This window comes from Pteronotus mesoamericanus, unplaced genomic scaffold, assembly GCF_021234165.1.
Source record: "Pteronotus mesoamericanus isolate MK-2021 breed Mesoamerican mustached bat unplaced genomic scaffold, CSHL_Meso_final contig_65, whole genome shotgun sequence".
Lineage (NCBI taxonomy): Eukaryota > Metazoa > Chordata > Mammalia > Chiroptera > Mormoopidae > Pteronotus > Pteronotus mesoamericanus.
The window spans coordinates 7,046,446-7,074,412 of record NW_026555228.1 but is presented as its reverse complement, the minus strand read 5'-3'; the positions used below and the strand labels follow the sequence as shown (position 1 = coordinate 7,074,412).

The 27,967-nt window shown below is 41.6% G+C and overlaps 1 protein-coding gene across 1 annotated transcript; it reads right to left on the bottom strand.

The window, feature by feature from the left end:
* Positions 1-1,056: 1,056 nt before the first annotated feature.
* Positions 1,057-25,221, bottom strand: SYAP1 (synapse associated protein 1). The gene is made up of 9 exons (XM_054581096.1): positions 24,925-25,221; positions 19,042-19,160; positions 18,212-18,278; positions 14,920-14,993; positions 11,556-11,695; positions 6,327-6,472; positions 4,723-4,781; positions 4,126-4,273; positions 1,057-2,027 (listed from the first exon to the last, which is right to left on the bottom strand). The coding sequence occupies exons 1-9, from the start codon at positions 25,091-25,093 to the stop codon at positions 1,900-1,902; spliced, it is 1,050 nt and encodes a 349-aa protein (XP_054437071.1). The 5' UTR covers positions 25,094-25,221; the 3' UTR covers positions 1,057-1,899.
* Between the last annotated feature and the right edge of the window lie 2,746 nt (positions 25,222-27,967).

Below are 27,967 nucleotides of genomic sequence, written 5' to 3'. Positions count from 1 at the left end.
CTGAGCCAGCAATGAGTAGTGAGGTACTAGCCCCTTAGTGTGATGAAGTATGTTCACATTTTAACATCCTGTGAAGCTTATGTGTGTTTATTCTCGGTGTACTTTGTTGGCTAACCCCTAGACATGTAATAAAATACTTAGAAATTTTCCACCAAATACAGTTGCAAATTATTTTGCCCTTTAAAGGAATAACACTTCAGTTACCCGTATGATTTACAAAAGCATGACATTTTACTCCTTGATGAATACATAAAAATATAGCATAACTATGTTTATGCTGTGTATAAAGTCTTATTTAATCCTTTTATTTTCATGGGGCAATGCAGAATTAGGTTGTTTTTAAGTACAATGAGTATCATGTGAAATTGATGTAACAACAATCAACATACTTCTATTGTCGTCTTAGGTTTTTAACTGTCTCTGAAACCTTTTTTTGGGCATTTATTCAACATTCATCAATAAGAGTTTTAGTGCATATGCCAAGAGCTGAAGGCTGTCATATCCTGATCTGCTTACATTTAGGATTTTTAGCAACTTAAAAGCACTTAACATGTTTCTTTTCCTCCCGCAAACTCTTAAAAACAAACCAACCTTCCCCTTTACTGGGGTTATTTCAGAAGTTACCAGTCATCATCCCTGAGTCCAAACGCAGTCATCTGCAACTGTGGCACTGCAGTGGGGACTCCTGATAATGGGGTCAGTGGTTTCATGAGCACATGAGTTCATGTGCGACCATACAAGTCATCCTAGCTGAGGGCAGTCTGGCTCACTAACGTGTGTATCTCAAACTACAAACATAAGAATAATGAACGCTTGGACCCACACTCAGTTCTCTCATTGACTATACCTTTGTTGGAGGACCACAGACTAATTTTCATGGGGCCAAGAATAAAAATATGTACATTTTTCTTATAATAATTGTCTTACTTCTATCCCCCTTTATGAAATAAAAGCTTCTTGAAAAATATGAAAGGTTTGGGAAACAAATGCCTTGGAAGTTAAGCCACCCTGTTCTTTTTTAAAAAAAATCTTCTAGTTTAGCAGAATGCAAGTAGGACTGACCAATGACGTTTCATAAGTTGTATTCAGAGGAACACAATTTTATAAAGACCAACAGTTTAATGAAGACAAACAAAACTATTTATATGTGGAGGGCAATTGAAACAACAAGAGACTTAAGTTGAACAGGCTTTTGACGATCATTAATACAAAAAGGATGACAGACCCTGCTTTTTACAAAAGGCATGATGTAAAATTTAGGAAAACAGTATTAGTAAATGTGGTATAGTTAAAAATGAACAAATGAAAACGAAAGAAAAGGCCCCAGAGAAAAATATTTTTGCACAGTACTTCTCAATGTCAAATTGTGTGATGTTTATACCATTAAAATCAACATAATTATTTTATCTTTTGGCTTCCAGATGGAATTGTAGAAAATACCAAGAAAACAGTTCCGAAAGTGCTTCCTCTTAAGTTCTTTGGTACAATTTGGTCATTTTGATAGTTATCAATTCATTAAATACTTTAAAGTACATGTATCAACAAAAGTGCAACAAGAAGTACAAACATTTAGAAAACCATAATTGAAGACTATACTTTTGATCGCACGGAAAACAGAATTCTAAAATTTTACTTGTGTTTCTGTGAATAAGATATCCATACCGACTCTAAGAATATCTCTAGCTAGATTTATATTAAAGAAATATTAAACATCCCTTCTTGATTAGAATAAGTGCTCTCTTGATTTTTTTTAAAGAGGCAAGTTTCAATGTGAAAAAAGAATAATTTTGAATTTCATAAAGTTATACTCTTTTGTGCCTTTTGATTCAGAGTGTTACCATCTAGAATTTAATGTCAGTTACAGGATGTTAAGGACTATTCTTTTCTTTGAGTAAGCAGTTAATTTTCCCCCTGCAGCAGTTTCTCTATTTCCTTATCCCAGTTTTCATCTCGTTTCTCTGATTCTGTCACCACTTCGTATTCTTGAAGTTCCTGCTGTAGTTCTTTTTCCCAATCTGTAGAATCCTCTAAAAGAAAAAGATGAGAAGGAAAAGATTCTCTCTGAATTCATCATGCTGGTTTTAACAATTTAGTCAACTATAACTACCTATGTAAGTCTTAGCCACGGTCATTTTGAACGTCTCAGGCTTCCTCATGTGTGTGCTCAGAAAAACTGAACAAATTTTAAGAGTAACCAAGAAATTAGATATATTCTTTCTAACATGATTAGAAAGAAAAATGTGTTAAATGTAGAACCAATGTATCAGATGTTACATTGTCAGTAAATATGGGGTATTATTTTGCTTTATCTAGGCCTCTGCTTTTCCTTCAACTTAATGGGATAATTGATAATTAATATTTGGGTGCAAATTAATTTTTTAATTAACAATGCTGAGAATGGTAGCAAAAACAGTGAACATTTCTTGAGCACTTCTGAGGCAGACACTGCACTAACCCCTCTCTACATATCACTCTTTTTTTCATCCTTAGAACAATCCATGGCCTAGATACCACTATTACACACATTTTACAGATGGGGAAATGGAGGCGGAGAAAGGTTAAGGGACTTGCCCAAGATCACACAGCAACAGACATATGGATGGAACCAGATCTGCAGGTTCCACCGTCTGTGCTTAACCACTTGAATAGCAGTCTCCCTAGAGTGGCCAGAGAGACTAGGACTGGAAGTCAGGCAGTCTCTTGCCGAAGCCTGGTCCCCCGCATGGGGCTCCATCTGAGCTCTCACACTGGCGTTCTGTGTTGAGATAGAGAGTTGCAACTTCTGCTTGGGCACTCAGTGTAAGAGTGAGTGAGTGAGAGAGAGAGAGAGAGAGAGAGTGTGTGTGTATTCATATGTGCCTATGTATGTAAAGGATAAGGCATCTGCTACGTAGTGTTAAAAAATAGTGAGAAAACAAAACAAACCAGCTATTTATAAAGTAAAGCCTAAATTCATTTTCATCTTTTAAAATTAAACAAACTTAGTAGCTACAGAGAAAACAAAAACCAAATGTTTTAATTTTTTTGTGGCAGTGACCTCAAGGGAAAACACAGTGTGTTGCATAACAACCAATTTCAGAAATATTTATTAATTGCTTAGTGGGTGCCAGGCTCCATGATAGGTGCTGTGGGGACACCCAGACAAGGTGTAACTGCCTTTGAGGAGCTTACGGTTTAGCTGGGATGGGCCAAGGAAGCTATTGTAAAAAAAAATATTAAGTGGCCCAAATTGCAAGTAGAACAGGGCTTCAGAGAAAGAACAGCTCTCCAGAGGAGCCGGGAGCTAGCCTCTGGGAAGCTGGCCAGTTTTCTGACCAGTGCTCTCTGCACAACCTATGGGAACAGCTGACTCCCTAAACTGGAAGTCTCAAAGGCTTCAGGAAACACTCTTCATTTGATGATGAACCCAGGCCTTTGCTTTTCATCCGGTAGAAAGCCCATAATTTGTCCTGATATGTCAAGGAAAGCGACCCCCTGCTAGCACTTTTTTAAAAAAACCCAACTCAGATTTATTTATTTATTTTTAGAAGGGAAAGAGGGAGAAAGAGAGGGAGAGAAATATCGACTGGTTGCCTTTCGCACGCTCCCAACTGGGGATCTGTCCTGCAACCCAGGCATGTGCCCTGACTGGGAATCAAACCGGCAACCTTTTGGTTTGCAGACTGATGCTCAATTCACTGAGCCACACCAGCCAGGGCAGTGCACTTTTTCACTAAATTCTTTAGTTTTTTAGAGGCAGCCTGCTCCTTCCCAGACGCGATGCTCTTGTGGTACACAGCAGCTGGGAAAAGAAGCTTCTAGATACAGGCATAAACCTAAGCAGGATGCTAGCTTTTAAAGCAGAGCGCCAGAAGGCAGTGTCTCCACATGAAAGGCGTATTTGCTTTCTCCCCGTATTTGCTTGGACTGAGAGGCCTGGGACACATCACTGGGTCTTAGTTTCTCCTGTCCATGCTTTTGTGAATGTTCAGGGCAGAGGGCGTGAGGTCTAGTCATGTGTCTGGTGGACAGAGAAGAAATTCTGATGCAAAAGCTATAGCATGTTTTTGTGTATCTTCTTCATAATAACACCTTTCTACAATCAACTTCAGAATTGGGGACTAGAACGGTTGTTTTGTTTTGTACCTTCTAGTACGGTTGTCTCTTCCTGCTTTTTGTCTAGTACTAGTTGCTCCATTTCCTTCCTCAGATCCTCCTGATCTAGGTTACAGGCATCGAAGGCGTCACTGACAAACTCAGAAACACCCGGGCTGGTAGAGATCTCCTCTTCATCCTGAAATGCAACAAATAAGGTCTGGAAATGGTTTCCTCAGTGACATTTATAGGCTAGACCTCTTGATTATGTCATCTCACAATTTAATGCAGCATCATTTTCATTTCGTTCCTCTGCTAGTCCAATGATCACTGCTCTCCAACCTTCTAACCTGCACAGTTGCTTGGTAACCAAATGAGTTACAACCCGAATCTTTCTGTTCACTCCCCATTTGGATCACTCCAATCATTCTGTCCAATCCCGGAGGAGCACACCTAGAATGATTTGTACCAGGGAATTGCCTCAAGTCTGAGCCGTAGGTCCTTCACTACTCAAGTTTTGGCTCCCTCTTCTTCACAACAGATAAGACCTGTATTCATAAGTTGTTTGAAATGGTATCTCAGGTAGTTAACACACAGTGACTTTGTTTCCAGACAGCAACTACTAGGTACAATGTAAAATTATATTACCTCTTGAGTTTTAAGCTGGGATTTGATTACGACAGGTGGCGTTTTGGGCCGTACTGCCTCTAAGAAGTGAGAATAAAAGAGACAATAATTGCTTGATTTAATTCTGAATACATATAATAATAACAGTTAAAAAAATCACAAGTATGATGATACTAAATAATTTGCAGCAATAAACTTTTAATGGTATGCTTTAAGTTTTTATGTTATTCCAAGAAATAGTCAGGTGAAACCATCTCAAACCTTTTTCTTTTGGGGTTATTTTTAATATGTCATCATATTCAATGCCCCTTATACAAGATTCCCAGCAGGAAATAATTTTCGACTTCAGTGTTAGCAAAATCCACTTCAGAATAGTTCTGCTCTTTCTTTTAGGATAATGAGAACTAAGTTATTTGGCAAATTTTCCTTTTCTCACAAATGCTAGGAAGTACAAAGTAAAATGGAATGCTCAATCACAGCTTCTTTTCTTGCAGCTGCATCTGCTATCTTATAAACCTTACCAGACATACAGTGTTTAGTGAACCCTTTCTTAAGCCCATTTTGTTACACAGGCAATATTTGGTAAAATGGCATTTTCCAATAAAATTAATAAAAGGAAATACTAAAGAATGGCAGACACTTGGGATTCATATTAACATCTATATGTAAAATGCCACATTTCACTGCACAGAGCAACTTCATTACATTAGTGGTCTATACAATCTGAACCTTAGGACACACCGTTTTTGCGTATTTAAAATTCCATGAATGGAAAAGTCTCCAGTTGTAAATAGTACCTATACAGAGCAGGTATTCATTAAATGTGAAAACATATAATAAAATACATTTAAAAATATTTTTATTGATTGATTTGAGAGAGAGAGAAAGGAAGAGGGAGACAGAGAGAGAGACAGAAACATCAATTTGTTGTTCCACTTATTTTTACATTCATTGGTTGATTCTTATATGTGCCCTGACCAGGGATCGAACCTACAACCTTGGCATATTTGGATGATGCTCCAACCAACTGAGCAAGCTGGCCAGGGCAATACATTTCTTATTTTAATTATTATTTCAGATATTAAATCATTGCTGATATTATAAAACACTTTCCCCAATAACCAGGGGTAAACTGTCACAGTAAGAATCAAATGTGTAATCTAGTGGTGCCTGGCTCTGAGCTGGGTTTTTGTAACTTGGAGCGGAATGGAGCTTAGTTCTGCTCTACAGACTACAGCGCTAGGGACACATCAGGTTGAATGGAAGACTGAGAAACAAACAAACGGGGTGGACTGAATCGATGGAGGGCAGAAGGCATAAAAAGTCACATAGGCAATGAAAGAGATGGCGACATGACTGGTGATCAAGGGACAAATAAAAAGGAAGAAATAAAAAAACCTGAAGAATGAGAAAAAGATAGCAAATTCAAAGAAAGACTGGCAGAGACTGGTGAGTGAGGTGCGGGCGATGGCAACAAGCGAAGCATGATTATTTCCTCTGGAAAGAAGAGTTTTCGATAAGATGATGACATTTCTGGTACATACAAGATGACAAGCTCATGAGGGTCTTTACATTAAGAATATTTTAAAAGTAACTCTGTTTTTCAGAGAGCGCTCTGAACGTACCTGTCAGCGGCAATGCATCCTCTCTGCTGTGGCTCTTTTCCTTTCCGGCGGCCTGCTGCTGGGCGGCCAGGGCTGTGAGCTGGGCCGACTGCTTAATCAGGGACACACGGTAAAAGTAGTTCCTCCAAAACACTTCTTCCTTCACGCTTTTAAAGACAGACAACAACACACTTAAGCATACGTGCCCACAGATGCATGGAGGGGTTGTTTGTTGCAATGGAGACTGGAATAGATGATCTTCAGGGACACGTGCAAATCTAAGGGAGGCTCAAAGAAGGTTCTCATTTGCTTTCCAAATGGAAGCTCAACCACAGGATAAAAAGAGCAGCTATCTTCACAGCAGCAAAAGAAAACTCACAGAACACCAGTGAAGCCTCAGCATTTCTAGATATTTTAATGACACCAACATTGGCCTCAGCAGAGGAAGACTGGGTGCCGCAGTGAAGAAAAGCAGCATGATCACCTGGGAGACTGGAAACAGAGCCAGGAGTCCACCAATTATTTGCTGTTTACTGAAGAATTAAGTGCTTTCAAGCAGTGAGACAAAGGATTGTGGGTGTTGTTCCTTATGAAAGGAAATGTTTGGCAGCTTGCAAATAACTAGCAATCTGAAAGAGTCAGCAATGAGGCGGGAGATGGTTGGTAATGCGACACATGAGTCTGAACTGGATCTTTTCGCTTAAGAGGATATTCTTGGGACAAATGGTTACAACAGGAATAGGGTCTGAGAATTAGATGGTAAAAATGTACAAGTGATAGTTTCCTTACTAGGATGGTCAGATCGTGGTTATGCAGGAGGATCCCTGTTTGCAGAAATTACGCACGAAAGCAATCAGGTCCCAAATGACTCGGGGAAAAGTTCTTTAGACTGTATTTCTCACCTTTAAGGCTGCCTTAAAAAGCACACAAGATTCACTAGAGTGTGCTCTCCTGCAATCAGACAACACCACATATCCACTCTGGGGAACTCGCTTTCAGAAGGTAATCACCCGGAGGGTGAGGGGACAGAGACTAGGACGCCTGGGGCATTCTCCAGGGGCCTTAACCTGCAATATCACAGCCATACAAAAGAGAGATTAGCTTTCCCATGAGGCAGTGAGTTGCCTGAATATTTTCAAGATCACTTTGAATTCTGAGCTCTGTGAAATGTCCCAAATGAACAGTGTACTAATTGTTTTCTAATTGTAAGTTTTCTAATTGTTTCAAAATAATCATAATAAACATTGATAACTATGCTCGCCTCCGAGTAATTAAATAAAAGTACCAAGGGTAGAAAACAAAAGACTCAGCCAAAACACGGAATATACCCCCTTCCCACTCCCCCAACCAAGGACAGCCAAGGAACAGCTTTGGTGACCTGCAGGATATGTGTGGTGAGTTTTTTGTGTTTTTATTTTATTTTTTTGTCTTTTTGTTTTCTGGGGTTTTTTTCCTTGTGGCCTGGAGGAGTCATTCATTTTATGTTGTAAAAATGCTTTGCCAGTAGAAATCACAAGAGTATCAGAGAACGTCTCTTTACCTCCTGGATTATTAGAAGTTTCTTAGAATGGGGGGAAAGTGAGGAAGAAAGCATGACAGAAAGACTTGGAAGGAGCAGAAGTCAGTGAGAGCTAAGAGAAAACACTGAGATCCAGGCTTACGGATGAGGACGGGGCTTGCCTTAGACAGCACCTCAGAACACAGGGTCGTCACATCTGTGCCTGCCCAAGCTGGGCCAGGAAGCTAGCTTTTAAAGTGCGACAGGCAAAATGCAAGATTATTTCCACAAACTAGGCCAGGTGATAAGCTGACGTGATGCTAGGTGCAGCCTTTTTTCCTTTCATGAACCCTACCCACGCTTTCCGAGTGCCACATGCATAGTCAGGCCGCATGCTAGGTGCTGGGTGGGGGGTGGCCGGTTAAGGGATGGATAAGACAAGCTGTCTGCCAACATGGATGGTTACAGCAATAATGGCCTCTTACTCGTTCAGTTCTTACCATGTGCCAAGAAGCGTTTCCCAAACTCATGTGGCCACACAAGTCTTTTTTTCTCTTAGCATATCTTGGAAGTAGTCTGGCAGGAGACTTAGCTTACTAGCAGTAAAGACTCCTAGCCAACCGCAAGTTTAGTAGGAAATATCACTGTGCTACAGCTGCTGGAAGAGCTAACAAAATCTTAGGCTGCCTTAAAAAGCACACAAGATTCACTAGAGTGTGCTCTCCTGCAATCAGACAACACCACATATCCACTCTGGGGAACTCGCTTTCAGAGGGTAATCACCCGGAGGGTGAGGGGACAGAGACTAGGACGCCTGGGGCATTCTCCAGGGGCCTTAACCTGTAATATCACAGCCATACAAAAGAGAGATTAGCTTTCCCATGAGGCAGTGAGTTGCCTGAATATTTTCAAGATCACTTTGAATTCTGAGCTCTGTGAAATGTCCCAAATGAACAGTGTACTATCTATGTACAGTGGTTCACAGGCAATGTTTGCTCTCTTAATAAAAACAAACATCCAGATTGTTTTCTTTTCCCAGAGTCCCCTCCCTCTTGATGTAACAGGAAGTGGTCACAGGCACACTGCAGAAATATTTGGTTACCTTCTGGAGAAAGTCACATGCAGATGACCTACGAAAGGTCTTACAATAAAAAAATTGAAGAAGCCTTACAATAAAAAAATCCATCCAGTATATGAATTCCCAAACATTTATCCGACCACTTATGCTCCAAGGACTACTTTAAGGCATTAGTACGCTGTGAACAGTCTCTGGCAAACAATGGGCATATGTCACAGTCCAAGACTGTCACAGGAAGGACCTGTGATTTCCCTACTGTCGCCAGAGTAAAGGCCTCAGAGGGGGCCTCTGCTGCACGGGCAGGGCGCTGCCTCTGGCCAGCACTGCCATCACAGGGAAGCACTAACACACTAACGGGCATTTCAGAGTACAGAGAAAATGTCTGTCTTCTTTTCTAAATCATTACTGCTTAGTGATGGCTTCTGTTCAGAAAAAGTGTCTCAAAAGATCAAAGTTGCATTTCTGCATGTCAGAAGGAGTCCAAAAATCCTACATTAATGTGTGATGGCTCATTTTTTATTTTATTATGGAAATGTCAACAAAAGTGGAAAGACTAGAACAAAGAACGCCCATGTGCTCATGACCTAACTTTAAGAACCACCACCATTTTGCAAGTCACGTTTCATCTATGCCTCCTCCCCTGCACACAATGCTTTCCTTTGGGGGTAGGTTGTAAAATTTTAAGGCAATGACAGATATGTCCTTTCATCCATAAATAAAGAGAGTAAGCATTTCTAACAGATAAAGACCAACAAACCAACCCTAATTTCTAAAGCATCCCTAATAGAATTCTAAGTAGGAAATCAGAATTATACTACTCAATGGGCAGTTTACTTAGCCAGCAACAAATCTGAAATTTTATTTGCCAAATACCAATTGTCCAAGCTTTAAAAAACCTTAAAACTACTGTCAAGAGTGAGTGGGAGACAGAACTGTCAAAAACCAAAACTACGGACAGTGACATTCATGCCTGCCACGAACACCTGAGGCCACATGTCTCAGCGCCTCAGGGCCTCTGGACAGTCCCCAGAGCACCGGCAGAGAGCCCACTGTGTAGCCCAGGGTGATTCCAAAGTTCTTCAAACTGACGGAGCTTTCGCGTACAAAGTACACCTGGACCCCAGAGCTTTGCCGCACTTACTGCAGAAAGCAGCAGCTATTCAGAATAGGTACCACTTCAAATTCTGGAATAAAAAAAGCTCCCGACAGACATATACAGATGAACTCTTCAAAAGCCAACTCCCAGGGTTTTGTGAGCTTAATAGTAATTGACCACCAAAATGTTGTTAATAATTATGAGAGAGGAGCTTCACTCAAAAGATAAGAAAAGAAAGCAAGCATCCTATATAACTGCTGTTCCAACTATATATCTGGGCTCTAGGCAGGAGGAGCAGCAGGGAGGCCCATAAGGCGCAGAGAGACGGCCCCAACTCCCTTTGCCACCCCTTCTGGCCAGGGCCCGTGTGCCCCCACGGCACAGTCTGAGGGTCCAGTAGGAGCTAAGCCCGTGCGCACGCACGGTGGGCTGGTACAGTTGAGAAAGCGGACGTAACGCTGTACAGAAGCCACAGGGGCCAGGCTTTCCCTGTTATTCTGCCTGCAGCCTGGCGGGAGGCTGAAGAGCCCTCTCAGGGAAGCTACAGGCCCAAAAGACCTGTGGAACACACGCCCCAACCATGTCTCAGCATGGCGCCCTCACCCAAACGATGGGCAAAAAGGCCTGCAACATGAGACAGAGCCCAAGGCAAACACAAAAATTCACAGAAAAGAACAGAGAGAAAGAGTTACCTCAAGAAAACTATGCTTCATGTCCTCAGAGAGCAGTAAGACACTGCATTCATATAATAAGAACAGAGTGCTAGAAGAAAGGAACACTTGTGTCGGCGACAGATTCAAAACAAAGGGACTGGAATTAGAAAAGGTGAGGAAGAGGCTGCAGAAACAGAGGGGAAGAGAAGGGGGCCACTGCTGATGGCAGCCAGGGGGATGTCACAGAAGACACTATGCTTGTGCTGGAACTTCGAGGACAGGCAGGCATTTGGGGAGGGGAGAGGGCCTTTGGGCAGAGGAAAATGGGAAAGAGGACAACACTGTCACCGGAGAGCAAGGCAGAATGCAGAGAAGGCAGCAGCCAGTCCTGATGGGCCTTAGAGACCTTAAACACACTCTACCTTCTAACTAGAGGTGAAAGAGCACATCTCAACCCCACCCCAAATTTCCCTCAAGTTTTGATTCAATGGCACCGTGTGTGTGCGCACGCGCGCACATGTGTGTGGTGCTGAAGGGCCACAGAGCCTTTTTTTTAAAAGATTTTATTTTTTATTTATTTTTTTAGAGAGAGGGGATGCAGGGAGAAAGAGAGGGAGAAAAACATCAATGTGACAGAGAAACATCAATTAGCTGCTCCTCATATGTGCCCTGACTGGGTTCGAAGCCCAAAACCCAGGCATATGCCCTGACTAGGAATCAAACCAGTGACCTTGTGCTTTGCAGGATGACATCCAACCAACTGAGCCACACCAGTCAGGGCCACAGAGCCCACTGTTATGAAAAGAGTCTGAGTCTCTTCTGGCCCCTATTCTGCAATTCTTCCTTGATACTGTGCACACGACTGAGGCCATTGAAAACACATATACACATTTTGTTAGCAGCGCCATGAGAACACAGTGCTTACAGTTTAGGAACAAGGGCGAATCTCATCCTGCTCAGCAGCTCGTCCTCTTGGAGCATGACTAGGGCAACAGGGTACATCTGATCAAAGTCAAAATGAAACTGCACGCCGATCGGAGGGTCACGAAGGAAGTTCCTCTTGTCCTTTGATGAAGAGGGGCAAAACCATAGAATGCAATTAATATGTAACAATGCGTCATTAATTTGATGAATACTGAAATTCCCCTAAAGACTTCAGCCACAAAGTCCACCGAGCTATCGTTAACCTTTCCACTTAAGAGAGATCAGAGAATGACCACCCTTTCCTATATTTTTCAGTCTCAATTGGACAGCCTTGCGGGAGGCCAGGAAATTCAACCATGCAATTCATTGCAGTTACATAGTTTGAAATCATATGAATAAATGTTTATTTTAGTGGGCACCATTAGGCATGTGAAAACTAGTGTAGATGATCCTAGAAACATTCTAACTGAAGCTGAAGTCAGCTAACCCTGGTGGTCATTATCAGAAAAGCGAAATCCACCACTCAATTCACTTCTGAAGTGTGCACAGACCATGCCTTTGTCTTACACGTCTCCAAAGAATGCCGAGGCCCAGGCTCTGCCTGACAAATCTCTGCGAAGCTGCGCAGGTCAGTCCCTATACCAAGGGCCTGGGAACGTGGTGGTGATTGAGAAAGACACGGTGTGGCTTCTTTGCAGAGCATGGCCAGGTGGGGAAACGGTTCACGGTTGGTTCAGTCAATAGACTTTCACTGAGCTGTAGCGTTAGGGCCTGGGCCCCACTCTGAAAGAGCCATGACAGTCCGTGTCGCTCTTGGACCACTTCTCTTCAGTTAGCCAAGAAGGAAGTGAAAGGAAAAACCCAAAGGCAAAGCCTCCCTGGACAGGGCACATTTCCTAGGGAATGAGGGTGGCTTGGAATTCCTCTGAGATAGTATATAAACCCTTTATACATTATCTCCATCATCAGCGGAAACATTGTCTCCATCAATGTTTCCAATGGAGACATAGATGATGTCTCCGATGATCATCGATCATTGCCTCTCCTACAGACTGAGCATAACAGCCAAGGCAAAAAGCTGCTGTCCGGACCACTCAAACCATGACGAATGATAGTTTCTACTCTATTTTTTTTTTAAACCATCATTTTGTTTATAAATAGGATACACAGCTGTTTTTAAAAATTTCAAAATACAGAAGAAAAGCATAGAGTCAAAACTCCCACCATCCATGAACAGCCCAATGAACACCGTCCTGGACGTGTCTCTCTGCATACATACAGTGCCTGTGCAAATATAATTTGACCTAAACAGAAAGACATGCTGCATGCTGTGGATCACCCATTTTCCCTTTTCACTCAGGGTCGCAAACATCTTCCCATCTCCAATAGCTACATTTACACTGAATGAGCATAATTCACTTAACCAGCCCATTTCGGTAGTCAGCATGTTGTTCCTAATCTCTTCTTATAAAGGTTCTCTTCTGAGGTGATCTCTTTAGCCTAAATTCCTAGAAGTGAGATTTCTAGCCCAAGAGTAAGATTATTTTGGTACATATTGCCCAAACTCTCCTCCAGAAAGACTGGAGCACTTTATGCTGCTACTTAGAGCACCGATTTCATCTCATCTTGTCCATGTTGGATTTTAAAAATATTTTTTGTTTTTCAGAATTCCTACATTAATATAACCTGAGTTCTATTAATGTAATTAGGCTAGAACCTGAGCCTAAATGGATTTTAGTTATTTTACCTTCCAGTGTAAAACTTTCAAAGCCTGAAACTGCCCCCAATGTTTGCCCGAGGTTTCTATGGCAGCCTCCCAATGGGCCTGCTTGTCCACCAGAAAGAAACAGTGGCTCGAGTGCCAGCAGTTGGCGCGGGGAGGGGTGCATGAGGGAGGAGAGGTGAGTGAAGCCCAGGGCCTTGGAGGCTGCGCAATAAGTTTGTATCTTAGTCTATGAGATGAGATGCCATTAGAAGAGCCAACGGCGGGGGAGTGACATGAAGTGATTCACACCATAAATGGACCCTTCTGGCTGCTGAAATAAGCTTGTAGTGGAAAGGGGCAAGGAGGGGACAATAGTTGGGATGCTTTAGGCAGGAGATGATGGCACCAGGACTACAGTGGTAGCAGCAGCAAAGTGGACTAGGGCTACATTCTGAACATAGCATTGTCGGGACTAGGGGCGGGGGCAGGAGGAAGGGAAGGTGTGACCCAAGGAAGAGCCCCAAGTTTGTGGCTAGAAAAAAAAGCGAATAAACTGAGTCCTATTCGGAGAAGATAAGGAGAATAGGTTTGCGGGGGGTAGTTAAAGGGCCTGGGAGGAGCTGACCAGTGAGCTTATGATGTTTGCTCTCAAATGACAATTACTAACTGTCCCTACTTCTTTCAGGGATAAGCGGGTATGTGACGTCAGTGTCATGTTTGGCTGTAACATGGTAAACAGAACACATGGTGTTCACACTGAACTTGTAATGGATGCTCAAGCCTTTAAAGGGTTTATTAATGGAAAGAAAAACCTTAAACTGCCCTGGGGGAGGGCAATAGAATGGAAGTAAAGTCCAGTTTGTTTGTTGTCTAGACTGACGCTTCATTTATGATTCTGATTTAGGAAAAAAACAAAAAAAGTGGGGTTAAAAAACAAAACTTGAAAACCACGGACAGCAAAACGTTCTGTTCGTTGAGTCCTGTGCCAGGCAGCATGCTCGGTCCTTATAATAGAGGTCAAGGCCAGTCTCTGCCCCCCTAAGGGTTCACAGCCCAATGGAGACACAGGTGAGTGAGGGTCGCGTTTGAGAGTCTCAATCCCCACACCTGTACAATGGTGATAAAAGCCTCTGCCTGCCTCGCACGTGTGCGGTGAGGCTGAAAAGAGGTAATGCATGTGAAAGTGCTTTCTGAAACTGTCAGTCTCTACTCCCATTAACGGGTGGGGCTACGTTCCCTCTGAAGCCCCAAGAGAAATTTCTGTGGGCTAGCACGTGGAATATATTTCTTTCAATTTCAGTTTCAAATACATATAGCAGTTCAAAAGAAACTTAGAATATAGTCGTTTCATTCAGAAGAATTGGAAAGCTGTCTAAAAACTTTGCATCATGGCATATTTCAAAAAATTATCCATCTTAATAACAAAAGAATTCTTTTAAGGCTGAAAGAATTATTTTGTGTAACAGGCTATTCTGTTCCATTAAGAAAAAAGAACTTACGGAGAAGCAAATTAATAGTTTAAAAAAAAGTGAAAGTTGATATGTACATTCCTTAACATCTTAAACGATTTTAAAAACTGTATAGAAGAAAAGCATCTGCTAAGGATAAACTTGTGATAGGAAGAAAGTACTTCTATATAGAGTTATCACAAGATACTTACAGCTGATAAGGCCAAAATTTGTTGTTGAATTGTTTCTTCATCGTTACTATCGACCCATGGGGGCACTGCTGCTTCTAAAAGGTTTGTAACGGCCAAGAAAAGAAAAAATAAAACCGGTTACAAGGGTCACACTGCAATTGTGGTTTGAAAAAATGAGAAAGTTTCCATATAACCATTTAAAAAATTTATTAATGAGTTACTCAGAATTCCCAGACTTAATGCATACATCTTATGCATGTATGCATTTGGTAAAAAAAAAAAAAAAAAAAAGAAAGAAAATTACTTGAATGATACAGTGGAGAAATTGGTCAATACCTTGACCAGATGACCAAAATCAACATCCCCAAAGGAGAGATGGCTATTGTGGGCCTCCGAACGTAATACCGAGACGGACACATCACCTATGTAGTATTCTGACCAAGAATGCATACTCTGAATCTAATTATAATCTAATTGTAAGTAAGTGTCAAACAAAGCTCAAATGAGAAATGGTGTACTTATTAAAAAAGGGGGGGTATTTTTAAAACCGTTTATGTCATAAAAGACAAAAAAAGGCTATGGAAATGTTCCAGATTAAAGGAGACTGAGAGACGTGACAAAAAATGCAATACTGTATTGAGGGGGGAAATGTATAAAGGACCCTACTGGGTCAATGACAAAATTTGAATATGAGTATTATATCAATATTAAATTTCCTAAAACTGTAAAACTTTAACAATATGGGTAGAAGGTATACAGGTATTCTCTGTACTACTTCTATGGTTGCGACTTTTCTGTATATTATTTCCAAATGAAAGTTTTTATAGAAAGTTACTGTACTTGACTCACGACAAAAGGTTATGAGGCTGCAAGATAAGTGGTTAGATATTGAGAAAAGAGTTGTCAGGAATGAAAGCAAATGAAAGTAATGGGCAAATCGGGGGCAATAAACAACAAAGCTGGGATCAAATCCTCCGAGCCTTTAGAAGCGAAGTGCTAGGAATACCAAGATGCCTTACACCCATGTCTGTCTCCGGGGCTGACAAGAAAATGAGATGATTACAATTCATCATGGTTATAATGCCAGATGACGAATGACAACCACCTGAAGAGGGAGTCCCCTGGGGCTTCTGTGGTGGCTTGGGAGTCCACCGTGGACTAGGAGGAGTTCAGAGGTGGGTATGTAGGTGGGTGGGGTGTTCAGAGGAAGCAGCTCTACCGTCTGAGCCTGGTGCAGGGCAAGAGGGCAGAGCTAAGGCTATGGAGGTGGGTAGTCGGCACAGAAGACACACAGCAGAGGGTCCTCACATTTTTGCAGGAAAAAATCCCTTTTACTATTATGCTGCGAGAATGAAATGGGAGGTAGACATCCTATTGTGTACCAATTGATAGAAGACTTATGTGCATGCATGGATGGACACATGAGCAGATGGACACCCAGTTCATTCTTTGGCTCATCCTAAGCAAGCAAATGGTGGCCATTATACTCCGAATTCTGTTAATTATAACGTAAACATAATTTGATACTTTAAAAATATATTAGGGTAAAGATCCTCTAAAACTTTTTTTCTCGTACTACTTACTGTAACATTTTGGTCTCCATTTTAAGTATCCACCTTGGGCAGCTTCTCCTAGCACTACTTTCCTCAGATGATGAGGTCCTCCCAAGGCCCAAGCTACCGGTAAGGAAAAGTAGTCCCCCTCGTCCCCCTTCCCCTGAAACTGCTCTATTCAGAATGACCAATAACCTCCTGGTTGTCCAACTTCTTACTTCTTCTCTCTCTAGGCCAGTTTCCTCACCTGCAGAATGGAGATAAAGGCAAGCACTTCATAGAGTTCCTGTGACCGGTAAGTGAACACATGAACGTGGAGCACTTACATGGTACCCTTTCTTATACTCACTGCAAATGGGCCTCTCAGCGGACCATGCTCTCCTGGAAATTCTCCCTTCTCTGGCCTTCCGTTGCTTCTCTCTCCTAGCTGTTCTCTCCTGGGTAAACGGGCGTTGGCAGGCTTTGATGGCGGGTTTGTTTTATCACTTACCAGCTGAGCGACCTTCAGCAATTACTTAACCTTGCTGGTCTTTCCTTTTATTAAATGAGATGTCATGTACAGGGTGGAGCAAAAGTAGGGTTACAGTTGTGAGTATGTAAAACACAAGGTTTATTTTTGTATTATTATTGTATTAACTATTGTAGTACTTCCCATAGGAACAACTGTGAACCTACTTTTGCCCCACCCTGTATAAAGTGCCCGCCCCTTAGCAGCCTCGTAGAAGCTGTCAATTCCTTCTGCTCCTCCTTCCCCTTAAACATTGCAGATCTCCGCTGATCTCTCTTCATGCTTGACACACTTTTCATCAAGGAGCTTACCTACTCTCATGGTTTTTACACAACTTGACTAATAATCTGTGTCTGTAGATGGAATTCTCCTCCATGCTTCGAACAAATGAACTGCTGTTGGACCCTGTTCGATTAATTTAGAGCACTGCTGACCAACAGAACTTTCTGCAATGATAGAAATGTTCTACATCTGCACTGTCCAATATGGCAGTCACTAGTCTCATGTGGTTACTGGGCACTTGACGTGTGACCAAGGAATGACATTTTCCTGATATGCCACCTGCCTTCCCTTCCCTGCCTTTGTACACGCTGCTCTCACCTGGCTGTTTAACGGGCACCTCGAAGCTAAAATTGCCTCCAAGCCTTTCACCCCCACGCCCTCACAGTCTGTATCTCAGAGGCACCAAGCAGCTCCTACACCAGGTCTCCAAGCCAATTTACTGCTTCCCATGAATCACTAAGTTATACTAACTTGCATACTTTTGTCCTAAAGAGCTGCTTCATACCTGTGAGTTTACGGAGGTACAACAACGCCTGACGGGAACTTGTTACATGACTAACTATTCTTTTTGAATTGTAACAATACCCAACAGATTGAATTATTTCGCCCTACTTTTGCCAAGTTCAAAGACATGAGGAGCACTAACAAATGGTAAAAGTAGGTATTTTGAGATTTTATAACTGTAAACATTTAAACAGGCATTTGTCAGTAAAGAAATGTACTGCTCCCCAGATGGGTCATCACTGGCTACCCTCACCCACCATCCCAGCCACAGGAATGATGCCTTCCTTTCTATAAACCCCGAAGGTTTATGGGTTTGTCTCCCCTACTAGTCTTTGTGCTACCCAAAGGATGGAGGCCGCTCCTCTCACATTTTTGTATTCTCAGGGCCTTATCACGGGGTCTGGCATGTAGTAAGTGCTCAATAAAATCTGGCAGGTAAGTCGTGTACAACAAATCTATACCATACCTGATTTCTTTGTATGCTGCTCCTCAACAAATTTTTTCTGTTCCTTATGAAAATCGCCTATAATGGTCTATTAAAAAAATAAAAAGTCAAATTACCTTGAAAAGTTTATTATTATGTAAGAATTACATTCAAGATTTATAAAGTCTACTTGAGACATTTTATTCATTTTCTTCAAATATAAGGGCTAAGAAAGTGATAGTTTCCCCTATCCACATCAAGAGAGAATTATCAAAGGTTTTGAATTTTAAGTATACAACTCCCTTTATGATGAAGTATCTTTTCAAAAGCAAAAATATAATGCGCTAAAAAGTGAACTTTTCTATTATTAAACAAAATAAGACCAGTCAAATCTCATTCTAACGAATAGTACACACAACAAAAGTATCTAAATAACAAGCTGGCTAAAGTTTAATTCAAACAATTACCAACATAAATAAAATTCACCACTGTAAAAAATGAACAAACTCACTTGTTAGCATCTTAAAAGGCTGTTCGTAATGGGCTAAGACTTTAAAAAAATTAACCAAATGATGAAAACCATAAACATATTCTGAAGTGGTTATAGTTAAAAATTAAACTCATAGTATGAAAAGTTTAGTATTACCCAAAAGTATCAATATATTTTAGACTACATTGAAAACCAAGGTTTTTAAAATCAGATAATTTATACCATTAGCCACTTGTTACATGGAAAGAGAAAAAAACCAAGAATCTCAGTTATTATTTTTATCAGAATATAATATCCTACTTCAGTTAATAAAATTCATGAGACAAAATTAGCTGCTAATGAATTTCACAAATATCTACTACGAGAAGATATTTAAATGTACCTTATCGATGATGTCATCTATCTTTCCTTCTTCTACTGATTTCTTTATCGATTGTGCTGTTTCAGCAACCGATTCAGTTATCTTTTTTGTCGCGGCAGTTGCGAAGTTAAATAAATAGTCTACAAAGAATAAAAAACGAAAAAAGAGTCTATGCTTCACTCCAGTACAATGGTTATTGTATTTGTAATCTCTCCCATAAATAGCTCTGGTAAGAATCCTAAATCATAGGGCAGATTCCTTATTAATTAGGACCTGAAACAAAAAAATGAGCGACACTGCCAGTTCTCCCCTTTGTTGGCGGACTGGCCAGCCATACTGGGCCTTTAAGTCATCTCTTTCAAAGACCCTTAGCAAACTCCCCAGTTCTCCCCCAGTAGCTGTTTCAAACTTGTTTCCCCCTTCTCCAAGTCTCTAGTTCTAACTTACCTCAGTAAAATCTCCCCTCCAACTATACAAATGAGATCAAGGCTCCTTTTTTCCTTTCCTTTCTTCCTAGACCCTAAGCATCCCAGCTTTATTGTCTTCTTCCCTCTTGTTTGGAGAAAAAAAAATGTCCCTCCTTTCTAGATTAACCCATCACATGATAAATCTGGGAGAGTTTTAATAAATAGAAATCTTGACAAGCCCTAATATAAATAGAAATCCTTCGTACCTAAAAACGAGCAAATACATAAAATAAAATTTAAAATGGAGGACACAAACTTTCACCTTTACAAAACAAACACATAAAACTTTCCTGATGACCTGAAAATACATATGTATTGAGGCTCTATTGCACTAGAATATAAAATATAAAGGCTTGTATGTAGACAAATATCATCCCAAAGTTCACACTCTGCACTATCTGGGCCACAGGAAGTGACCTCAGGTAGGTCCTCAAGCAGGACCTGCTGGCGGACGCTCCAGGACAACTGGCCTTTGAATCTTGTCAGAGCAGCCTCGCCTCTGCCATTTGCACCTGCTGAGGGGCAAGGGCGGTTGACTCACAATGCTCAGGCAGGCAGAAATCCCCAATAAGAATGACAAAGGGAGCTTGGTACACCTGATTGAATCCTCACTCGGCAGTGTCATTTTCAGAGAATCAGGCAACTTATACTGCTATCTGGGAGCAGGGCACGATGTGCCAAGCTGAATGACCATCTCTCTCTCTTTCCCAAATCCCTTACTGTTAAACAGTCCACTTTTTCCCATTGGGTCTGGTGACACCCATCTGTCATTGACATCCACACCCCATGGAGACTGTACCACAGGATACCACTTGTTCTGTTCTCATCCTCACCGTTCTCCCCACTCCTATTCTACACTCATATGACCACAGAAATTCTTCAGTATCTCCAAGGAGGCCTCAAATACTTTTTTTCTTGGTTTGAAACAGTTTTATATGCCCTCTCTTTACCTGGCGAACTCTACACATCCTGTGGGTCTCTGCATACGTATCACTTCCTGGGAAATGTTACTCCGTGACTGAAGTAGGCGCCTCTCAGCATCTGTGCTGTTCAGGCAACAACATTCATGATGCTACCGAATCTGCCTTCTCAGCGAGACTGAAGATCCATCCTAAGCCCCCCGGGGGCAGGGACCAGGCTCTCAGATTCACCCAGGGAGCGACCAATAAGTACTTATTGATGGGTAAATGGGGACTGACATCGTAAGTCCTGAGCTTTAGAAAGATCCCTCATTTTACCTTGGTTATGACTAGTCTATTTACCCACAGTGGTATGATAAAATGGGTAGACAGCCACACTACTTTGTAAAAACATTCTTTGCAGATAAAGTAATCTAAAGTTCTAAAACAGCAGGGTTCCCTTTGAGATTTCTCAGGAATACATTTGGAATTAGAATTGACATTCCCCCTCCCAAGGGATGACTCATTTAAAAACTGGTATTCGAGCATAATAATCTCAATTCTCAGGTTTTAATGACTTCATGGGTGAAGTACACTACACACACTGAATATGGGAGAGAGCACAGTTCTTTCCCTCAAGAAATGTCCATTATTAAACAAACAAAAGAGATAGACAACCAGAGGGGCAAGATTATTTGCTAAACAGAAGCATTCAGAGAAGAGAGAGAGAAGGTCTCCCGGAAGTAATTAGACAGTGGCCTGGGTTCTGATGACAGAGGGAGAGGGAAGCAGCAGAGTATGACAGGAGACTTTTAGGTAAGAAGTTCATAAAGACAAGAAGTGGTTTATTAATTTTGCAAAGAGATCATTCGACATCAAGTTAAAGACAGTTTTTAATAAGTGGTTAGAAAAATTGAGACTAAGGTAAGAGTTAACAGGACGTAACAGAAGTACAATGTTCACTTCAGGAACTTAGGCACAAGAGAGGGTCTGAAACAAGGAAGAAAATGAAGTAAAACATCTGTGAGTGAATATGCCTCTAAAGCCTTATGAAAAGAGAGGACAGATCACGAACACTACAGTCATTCTCATATCTTCATTTTCATTACGTCATTTTAGTCTCATGACCATTCTGTGAAGAGTAGGTATAATCATGCCCTGGCTGGTGTGGCTCAGTGGATTGAATGCTGGGCTGTGAACCAAAGGGTCACCGGTTCGATTCCCAGTCAGGCACAGGCCTGGGTTGCAGGCCTGCTCACCAGCAGGGGGTGTGCAAGATGCAACCACACATTGATGTTTCTCTCCCTCTCTTTCTCCCTTTCTTTCCCTCTCTAAAAAAATAAATAAAATCTTAAAACAAAAACAAAATAAAACTCTTTTTACTTCCCTTGTCACCTGTACCTCTCCGACTAAGATCTGTACCCTTAAGTAACATAAAATGACCGTTCTTTCTACAAAAACAAAACAAAAAAACCTGTCAGAATGTTAAGCAATGCTCCTAAGTTTCTTCTTCAAACTAAAATCTCCAGTTCTTTTTTAGTATTGCTCATAAACCATGGATCCAAGCTCCTGACCATTTGCACTGCCCTCCTCATGGTAAACCTGGTTTTGTCATCAGAACTGAATTGGGGGTTTTACTTTTATACCAAAGAAGACATGTATTTTCCTCTGCAAACACTAACTTTTGGAGTCCTCTCAGTTGTAAACTCATCAACTTAGGCATCTAGAACTTGAAATGCACTTTCCCTAGAGAAAAGGAGGCGAGTGGCCTAATTTACACAGTTCCACTGCAAATACTAATAGCACTTTTTAAAGAAGAAGGAAGAGCAGGTGGCCCTTCCTCTATTCCCTGGGCATGAACTGGCTTTAGGGACGGTTTTGAAAAAAACAAAGCTCATCTTTGGCCACCTCCCACTTATGTAAACTATGCGTAGAACTCAGATATTTAATACTCTCAGAGATACCTTTTTTTTAAAAAAAAAGAAAGGGCGCAGATAAAGATCTAATTTGCTTGACTGTAACAAAACCACACAACCAATTTGTGAATAAGAAGTTACTTTGAGACATGAGGATTTCAAGGAGGTGCGGAGAAGTTCTTTAGTGAGTTTGCTTATAAACGGCCCTCTTCTGAAGCAGGTGATCGTAGGAGGTCCTAAATTTACCAGGAGGGAGGGCCAAAGATGGGAAGATTTGGTTTTGGTAGAGGCAGTGCCTGGGTGTCCACTACTCATAACTGGTGAGTTGCTTAAATTTATAAATAGGTCATCATGAAGCAGAAGTATTTAGGGTCCAACCCTGGCTGGTGTGGCTCAGCGGACTGAGAACAGTCTGTGAACCAAAGGGTCGCCGGTTCAATTCCCAGTCTAGGGCACATGCCTGGGTTGCAGGCCAGATCCCCAGTAGGGGGCGCGCGAGAGGCAACCACACATTGATGTTTCTGTCCGTCTCTAAAAATAAATAAATAAAATCTAAAAAAAAAAGTATTTAGGGTCTAATCTTGAAGGGAGGCACTCAAGAAATGTTTACAGAACAAATGGGGCTCCTGGGAGAGCCCACGTAAATTTTAAAAGGCTAAAGAAACTAATCTGCTTAATGGGAGTCAGGCTCACAGATGTTTAATTTCAGTTTTCAAAACACAGATGTGTCTTTTTTAAAGATAGCACACCTCTTATGATCAATAAATAGAAATAAAAACCAAGTGATCATCTCGTCTTTCTGAAGGTTTGTATGTAAACTAGAATCTTTACATTTTTTTAAAATCACATAAATAGTAGAGCTCAAAGAGATTGCATTTATTCGGAAACTTAAAATTCATAATGTGTGCGGGCATGGGAAGTGGGGGGAGATACTTCCACCTTAGCTTCCCCAAACATTAGGAGAATATGATCAGAAAAGAGATCACAGCACTAGACTCCGAAATAGACATCCATGTCGAATATACATTTATTTCAAAATATTCAGTCTTTAGTACTAAATATAAACATGAGGTTTCAATAAAGCCCTCACAAAGTTTTCAGAAGCCAGTTTTGATACTCCCCTGAAGATAAATAAAACTGGTTCTCTATGTTCTATGAAACTGAGTAGATCCCCATAGCCTACTTTTCCTAACTTTTATCTATCCCAACTACCTAACATAGCCTCTCTGCTCTGGTCAAATTCATCTCCTCATAACTCCCCAACACTCCAAGCTCTTCTAATTTTCTATACAGGAAACAGTCATTCCCTGTGTAGTGATTTTATTACAAACACAGTTTTATTTCTCTTGTGCACCGTTTGGGGTTCTTGGGCTGAGATTATACACTACCACGATTTCAGGTTATGTCTGTTTTCTCTGCCCCTCCATGCCAAAGTAAAGTTTTTGAAAGTTAGAGCCTTTCTTATTCAAATATGTGTTTCTCACTCTTAGGCTCCAGGCTTTCCCCTACTGCTCTTGCCTTTCAGCAGATTCTTCCCAAATGCTTGCTGAATGTAGTATCTATCTTTGCTGCAGTTCTCTCACTTGTAGTGCTGCCTGCTTTAGGGCCTACCTTTTCAAAGAGGTTTTCGTCTACTATTTAAGCCTGCCAAGGTCTCTCTAGAATCAGAATTACTCTGGCATATGTTTATTCTTCAAATCTACTTTTTACTCTCCTCCCTAAACTATACAGTAAACTTGGAAAGAACATAGGCTTTGGAGTAGAGAGATCTAGGTTCAGATTCCACTGCTACAACTTGCTATCACTATAAGTTAGGGTGACAACTCTGGGCTTGTTCTCCCAACTCACTGGGCTGTTTAACAGATGAAATGAGATATTATTCATAAAACATCTAGTACTCAAACTTGCACATCACAGGAAAAAAAGGACAGTTACTTTCTCGAGTTAAGAAGAAAGGTCCCATGCACTTAAAAAGAAGATGAGCCTGGCCAAGGCCTTCAGTAACTCTTCCTCAATTTACTCCCGACAATACATTCTTCCCTAAGGGCAAAAAGTCACTTTTTCAACCCACTCAAGCTCCGGAAGGGCCCTGTCCTTGGGATAGGAAGTTGTGGAAGTGAAAGTTGGGGAGTTGAACAAAAACGATTCCTTGTCAAACCTAAAGAGGTCGAGCCACACCGCTCTACTGAGGCTTTGCTCCTACTGCTTACACTTTGTAAACAGTGACATGTCCCCTGGCCGGGTCGCCCAGTTGGTTAGAGCGTCGTCCCAACACGACCAGGTTGTGGGTTGGATCCCCAGTCATGACACATACAAGAAACAACCAGGAGTGCATCAATAAGTGAAACAACAAATCGATGTTTTTCTCGCTCTCTCTCAAATCAATTGGAAAAAAAAAAAAAAGTGACATGTCATCAGAAACTTCAGGCACGGGATCTGGCTGATAGATGAGGCTTCCCTTTGCCCAGTTCCAAACCAACCTCTGCCATCCTGCAAGGGTCGACCCGCAAACACCTTCCTCCCTTCGCCCCACAGCCCCCGATCATGTTGAGCCGCGCCCAGGGGTGTCAAACCGAAGGCTGCGGGCATTCCCGACACTCTCTGGTCCCCGGGCAGACTCACCGCCGAGGCCTTTAGCCTGGTGAAGGAGCTCCTTTTCAGCCGAGTCCGCCACCGCCTCGGAGTGCGGCTCGGGTGCAACGTCTCCCCCGGGCTGCCCGTCTTCCTCGGGCTGGCGGCCACCCACCGCCGGCTGCTGCGAGCCAAACCAACTGCTCAAACCCCGGAACATCCCGCCCGCGGGGCCGCCGCCGCCGCCGCCGCTGCGGTCCCGGTCACTGTAGACTGTAGCAGCTACCGCCTAACCCTGACTCCACAGTACGCGTCTCCCACTGAGATGGCCGGAAGTGAGACCCCAGCGCTGCCAATCTATCCTTCTCTCCGCCTCTATGGCAACTCGGACGCCGGCCGTGTGTGCGTCACTTCTGGCCAAAGGCCCCGCCCCGCTGGTTATTTGGGTAATTTATTACGCGCGTGGAAAGCTGACAAAGGGATTTTCCCACATAGGTCTGCCCCGCCCCTTTCCCTCCATCTGCAGCCTTCTAGTGACTGACGTACGCGTGTGAAGGGCCTCTTTCTCACTCCAAGCACCTTGACTGGTGACTTAGCTTCGCTTTTTCAGGTACAGCTGGGCCGGCATGTGGAGATGGATTTCTTTAGCCTCCTCCTGAAACGAAATCAAAACTAGTCCAGGCCGTCTAGGTCCAACTACCGATTTGCAGGGAATGCGGAGGATGGAGGAAAAGTATTAAAGGATACCACGGGATGCGGGCAGCAGAATCTAGGTTGTGAGAAACCACACGGCAAATGACATTGTTTACTAACATAAATTGCAAGGAAAGGGAGAAGTAGAACCCTATAGATTAAAGACGACTTAAAGAGACAATGCATGGCAATTCATGAATTTTATTTGGGTCCTAATGCAAACAAACGTATTGGGGAAAATGTATGACTTAATAAGAATTGGAAATTTGGGCACTGGATGGATCATGAAATTATGGAATTGTTAAATTTTAAAATTTTTTCATTGGGGTAAAATACACCAACTTTACCATCTTAACCATTTTTAAGTGTACAGTTCAGTAGTGTTAAGTACATTTACTTTCTTTTGCAAACAGTCTCCCTCTTCGTATTGAAAAACTGAAATTCTGTGCCCATTAAAACAACTCCCTATTCTCCCCCCCCCCTAGCCCTTGGCTGCCAAGCTACTTTCTGTATGAGTTTGATTAGTTCAGGAACCTCATATAATGGAATCGTACCATATTTGTCTTTCTGTGACTGACTTATTTCACTTAGCAAATGTCCTCAAGTTTCATTCATATTGTACAATGTGTCAGAATTTCTTTAAAATTCTGCCTTAAGAAAGGCTACCTTTTAAAAGGCTGAATAACGTTCTATTGTATGTCACACCATATTTTGTTTATCCATTCATCTGTCGATGGACATAGGAATTGTTAAATTTTAAATTGTGCAAACAGGGTATGTGCATGTGTGTGTTCAAAAGCATTCTTATCTTTTAGTCATACTGAGGTGTTTACCAATGAAATGATAGAATGGATGGCATTTGCTTCAAATTTATACAGGATGGGGGGAAATGGGTAGATGAAACAACCCTGGCCATGAATTGATAATTGTTGAAACTGTGGTTATCCTATTATGTCCACTTTTCTATACATTTAACTTTTTCCATAATAACATGTAAACAAACGAATAAAAAAAAACTGCCCAAGTGAACAACTGCCCCTTTGGAGCAGAGTTCATGAATGTATTTCCCAAACACAGACTCAAGCGATCTGTTGGCAAAGGACACCCATTGTTCCTCCTCCTTCCAACATTTTGAGTAGAGTGGCCTAGTTCCAGTGAATATGTGGGGGATGGATTACAATTCTGATTTTCCTGCTCTGCTTTTCAGCCTGAGGTATGTTTACAATTCAGGTCTGGGACTTTAGTTTAACAAGTCCAACCCATTTTGTTTTGTTTTTTCTGAACAGCTTTATTGAGATATAATTCACACAGCATACCACTTGCTAGTTTAAAGTGTACAAATCAATGGTTTCTGGTATATCACACTATTAAATTTTAAAACTACAGTAAATTATATATAACACAATTTGTCATTTTAACCATTCTTAAATGTATAATTTGGTGGCATCAATGACATTCCAACTTGTTTTTATAGAGTCTGGGTATTAATTCATCTTTGAAAGTTGGGAGACATCCGAGGACAAATGCCTCTCTAGGATTTATTAAGTCAGTGAGAACCTGAAAGGGTCAACGCTTTCCAGAAAAAGGATATTTGGTTTAAATGTGATTGGAATAAACCTGGAATTTCAGTTGGAAGCTTGGGGGGTGGTGGTCTAACTCCACCATCTAGTAGGTAGACAACTCTGACTGCTTAGTCTTCAAGTTTCTTCATCTCCAACAGGAATCTAGTACTGACTGCCAAAAGCAGAGGCAGAGCCCAGCGCATTCAGCTTTACTTTTGCTTTATCTCCAGGAGCGCCCCCAACAATGGTGAATGCTGTGTTCCCCAGGGAACAGAAAGTCTTAAAGTTGTTCTGAAAGGTAGACTTCTTCAAAATAAAAAATGAAAAAAGACACAGATTACCTCAATGGCGGACTTTTTCTCCATCTCTTTTTTATCCTCAACGCTATGCTGGTAGTAGGCCATGAATAAACATTTGCAGAATGAAGGCACACCTTTATCCCCCCGCACAAATCAGTTAATCTCAACCGTGTTGTCTAATTTGTTTTTTGCTCACTTTATTTCCATTTTGGATTAGTAATACAAAAGTTACCGTAAGAACCTCTCTGTATTCACAAAATACCTTTTCTCCATTAGCCTCATAAACTAATAGGATATGAAAAAGATGAGGCCCTCCGTCATGTGGTGAAGAGTCTGACTTTGGGAAGAGATTTTTTGTATTGATGTCAAGGGAAAGCAGAGTTTGCCACCTCAAAATATGCTTTTTGGGGTATTGATTCTTTTAAGCTGATTATTTTCTGGAAACAAAAGACAGGGAGAATCTTTGACCTTCCCCCTAAAGGTCTAAAAGAATTTAAATAGAGGACCTCCTCCAAGAAGGGAGATATCTTCAGATGACTA

Bases quoted from the DNA above. Each gene is read 5' to 3' on its own strand.
- SYAP1 (XM_054581096.1), bottom strand. From the start codon at position 25,093: ATGTTCCGGGGTTTGAGCAGTTGGTTTGGCTCGCAGCAGCCGGCGGTG. The intron at 11,696-14,919 runs GTAAGTATCTTG...TCTTCATCAAAG, and splicing joins AAATTTTGGCCTTATCAGCT to GACAAGAGGAACTTCCTTCG. The intron at 4,274-4,722 runs GTAATATAATTT...GTTGCATTTCAG, and splicing joins CCCAGCTTAAAACTCAAGAG to GATGAAGAGGAGATCTCTAC.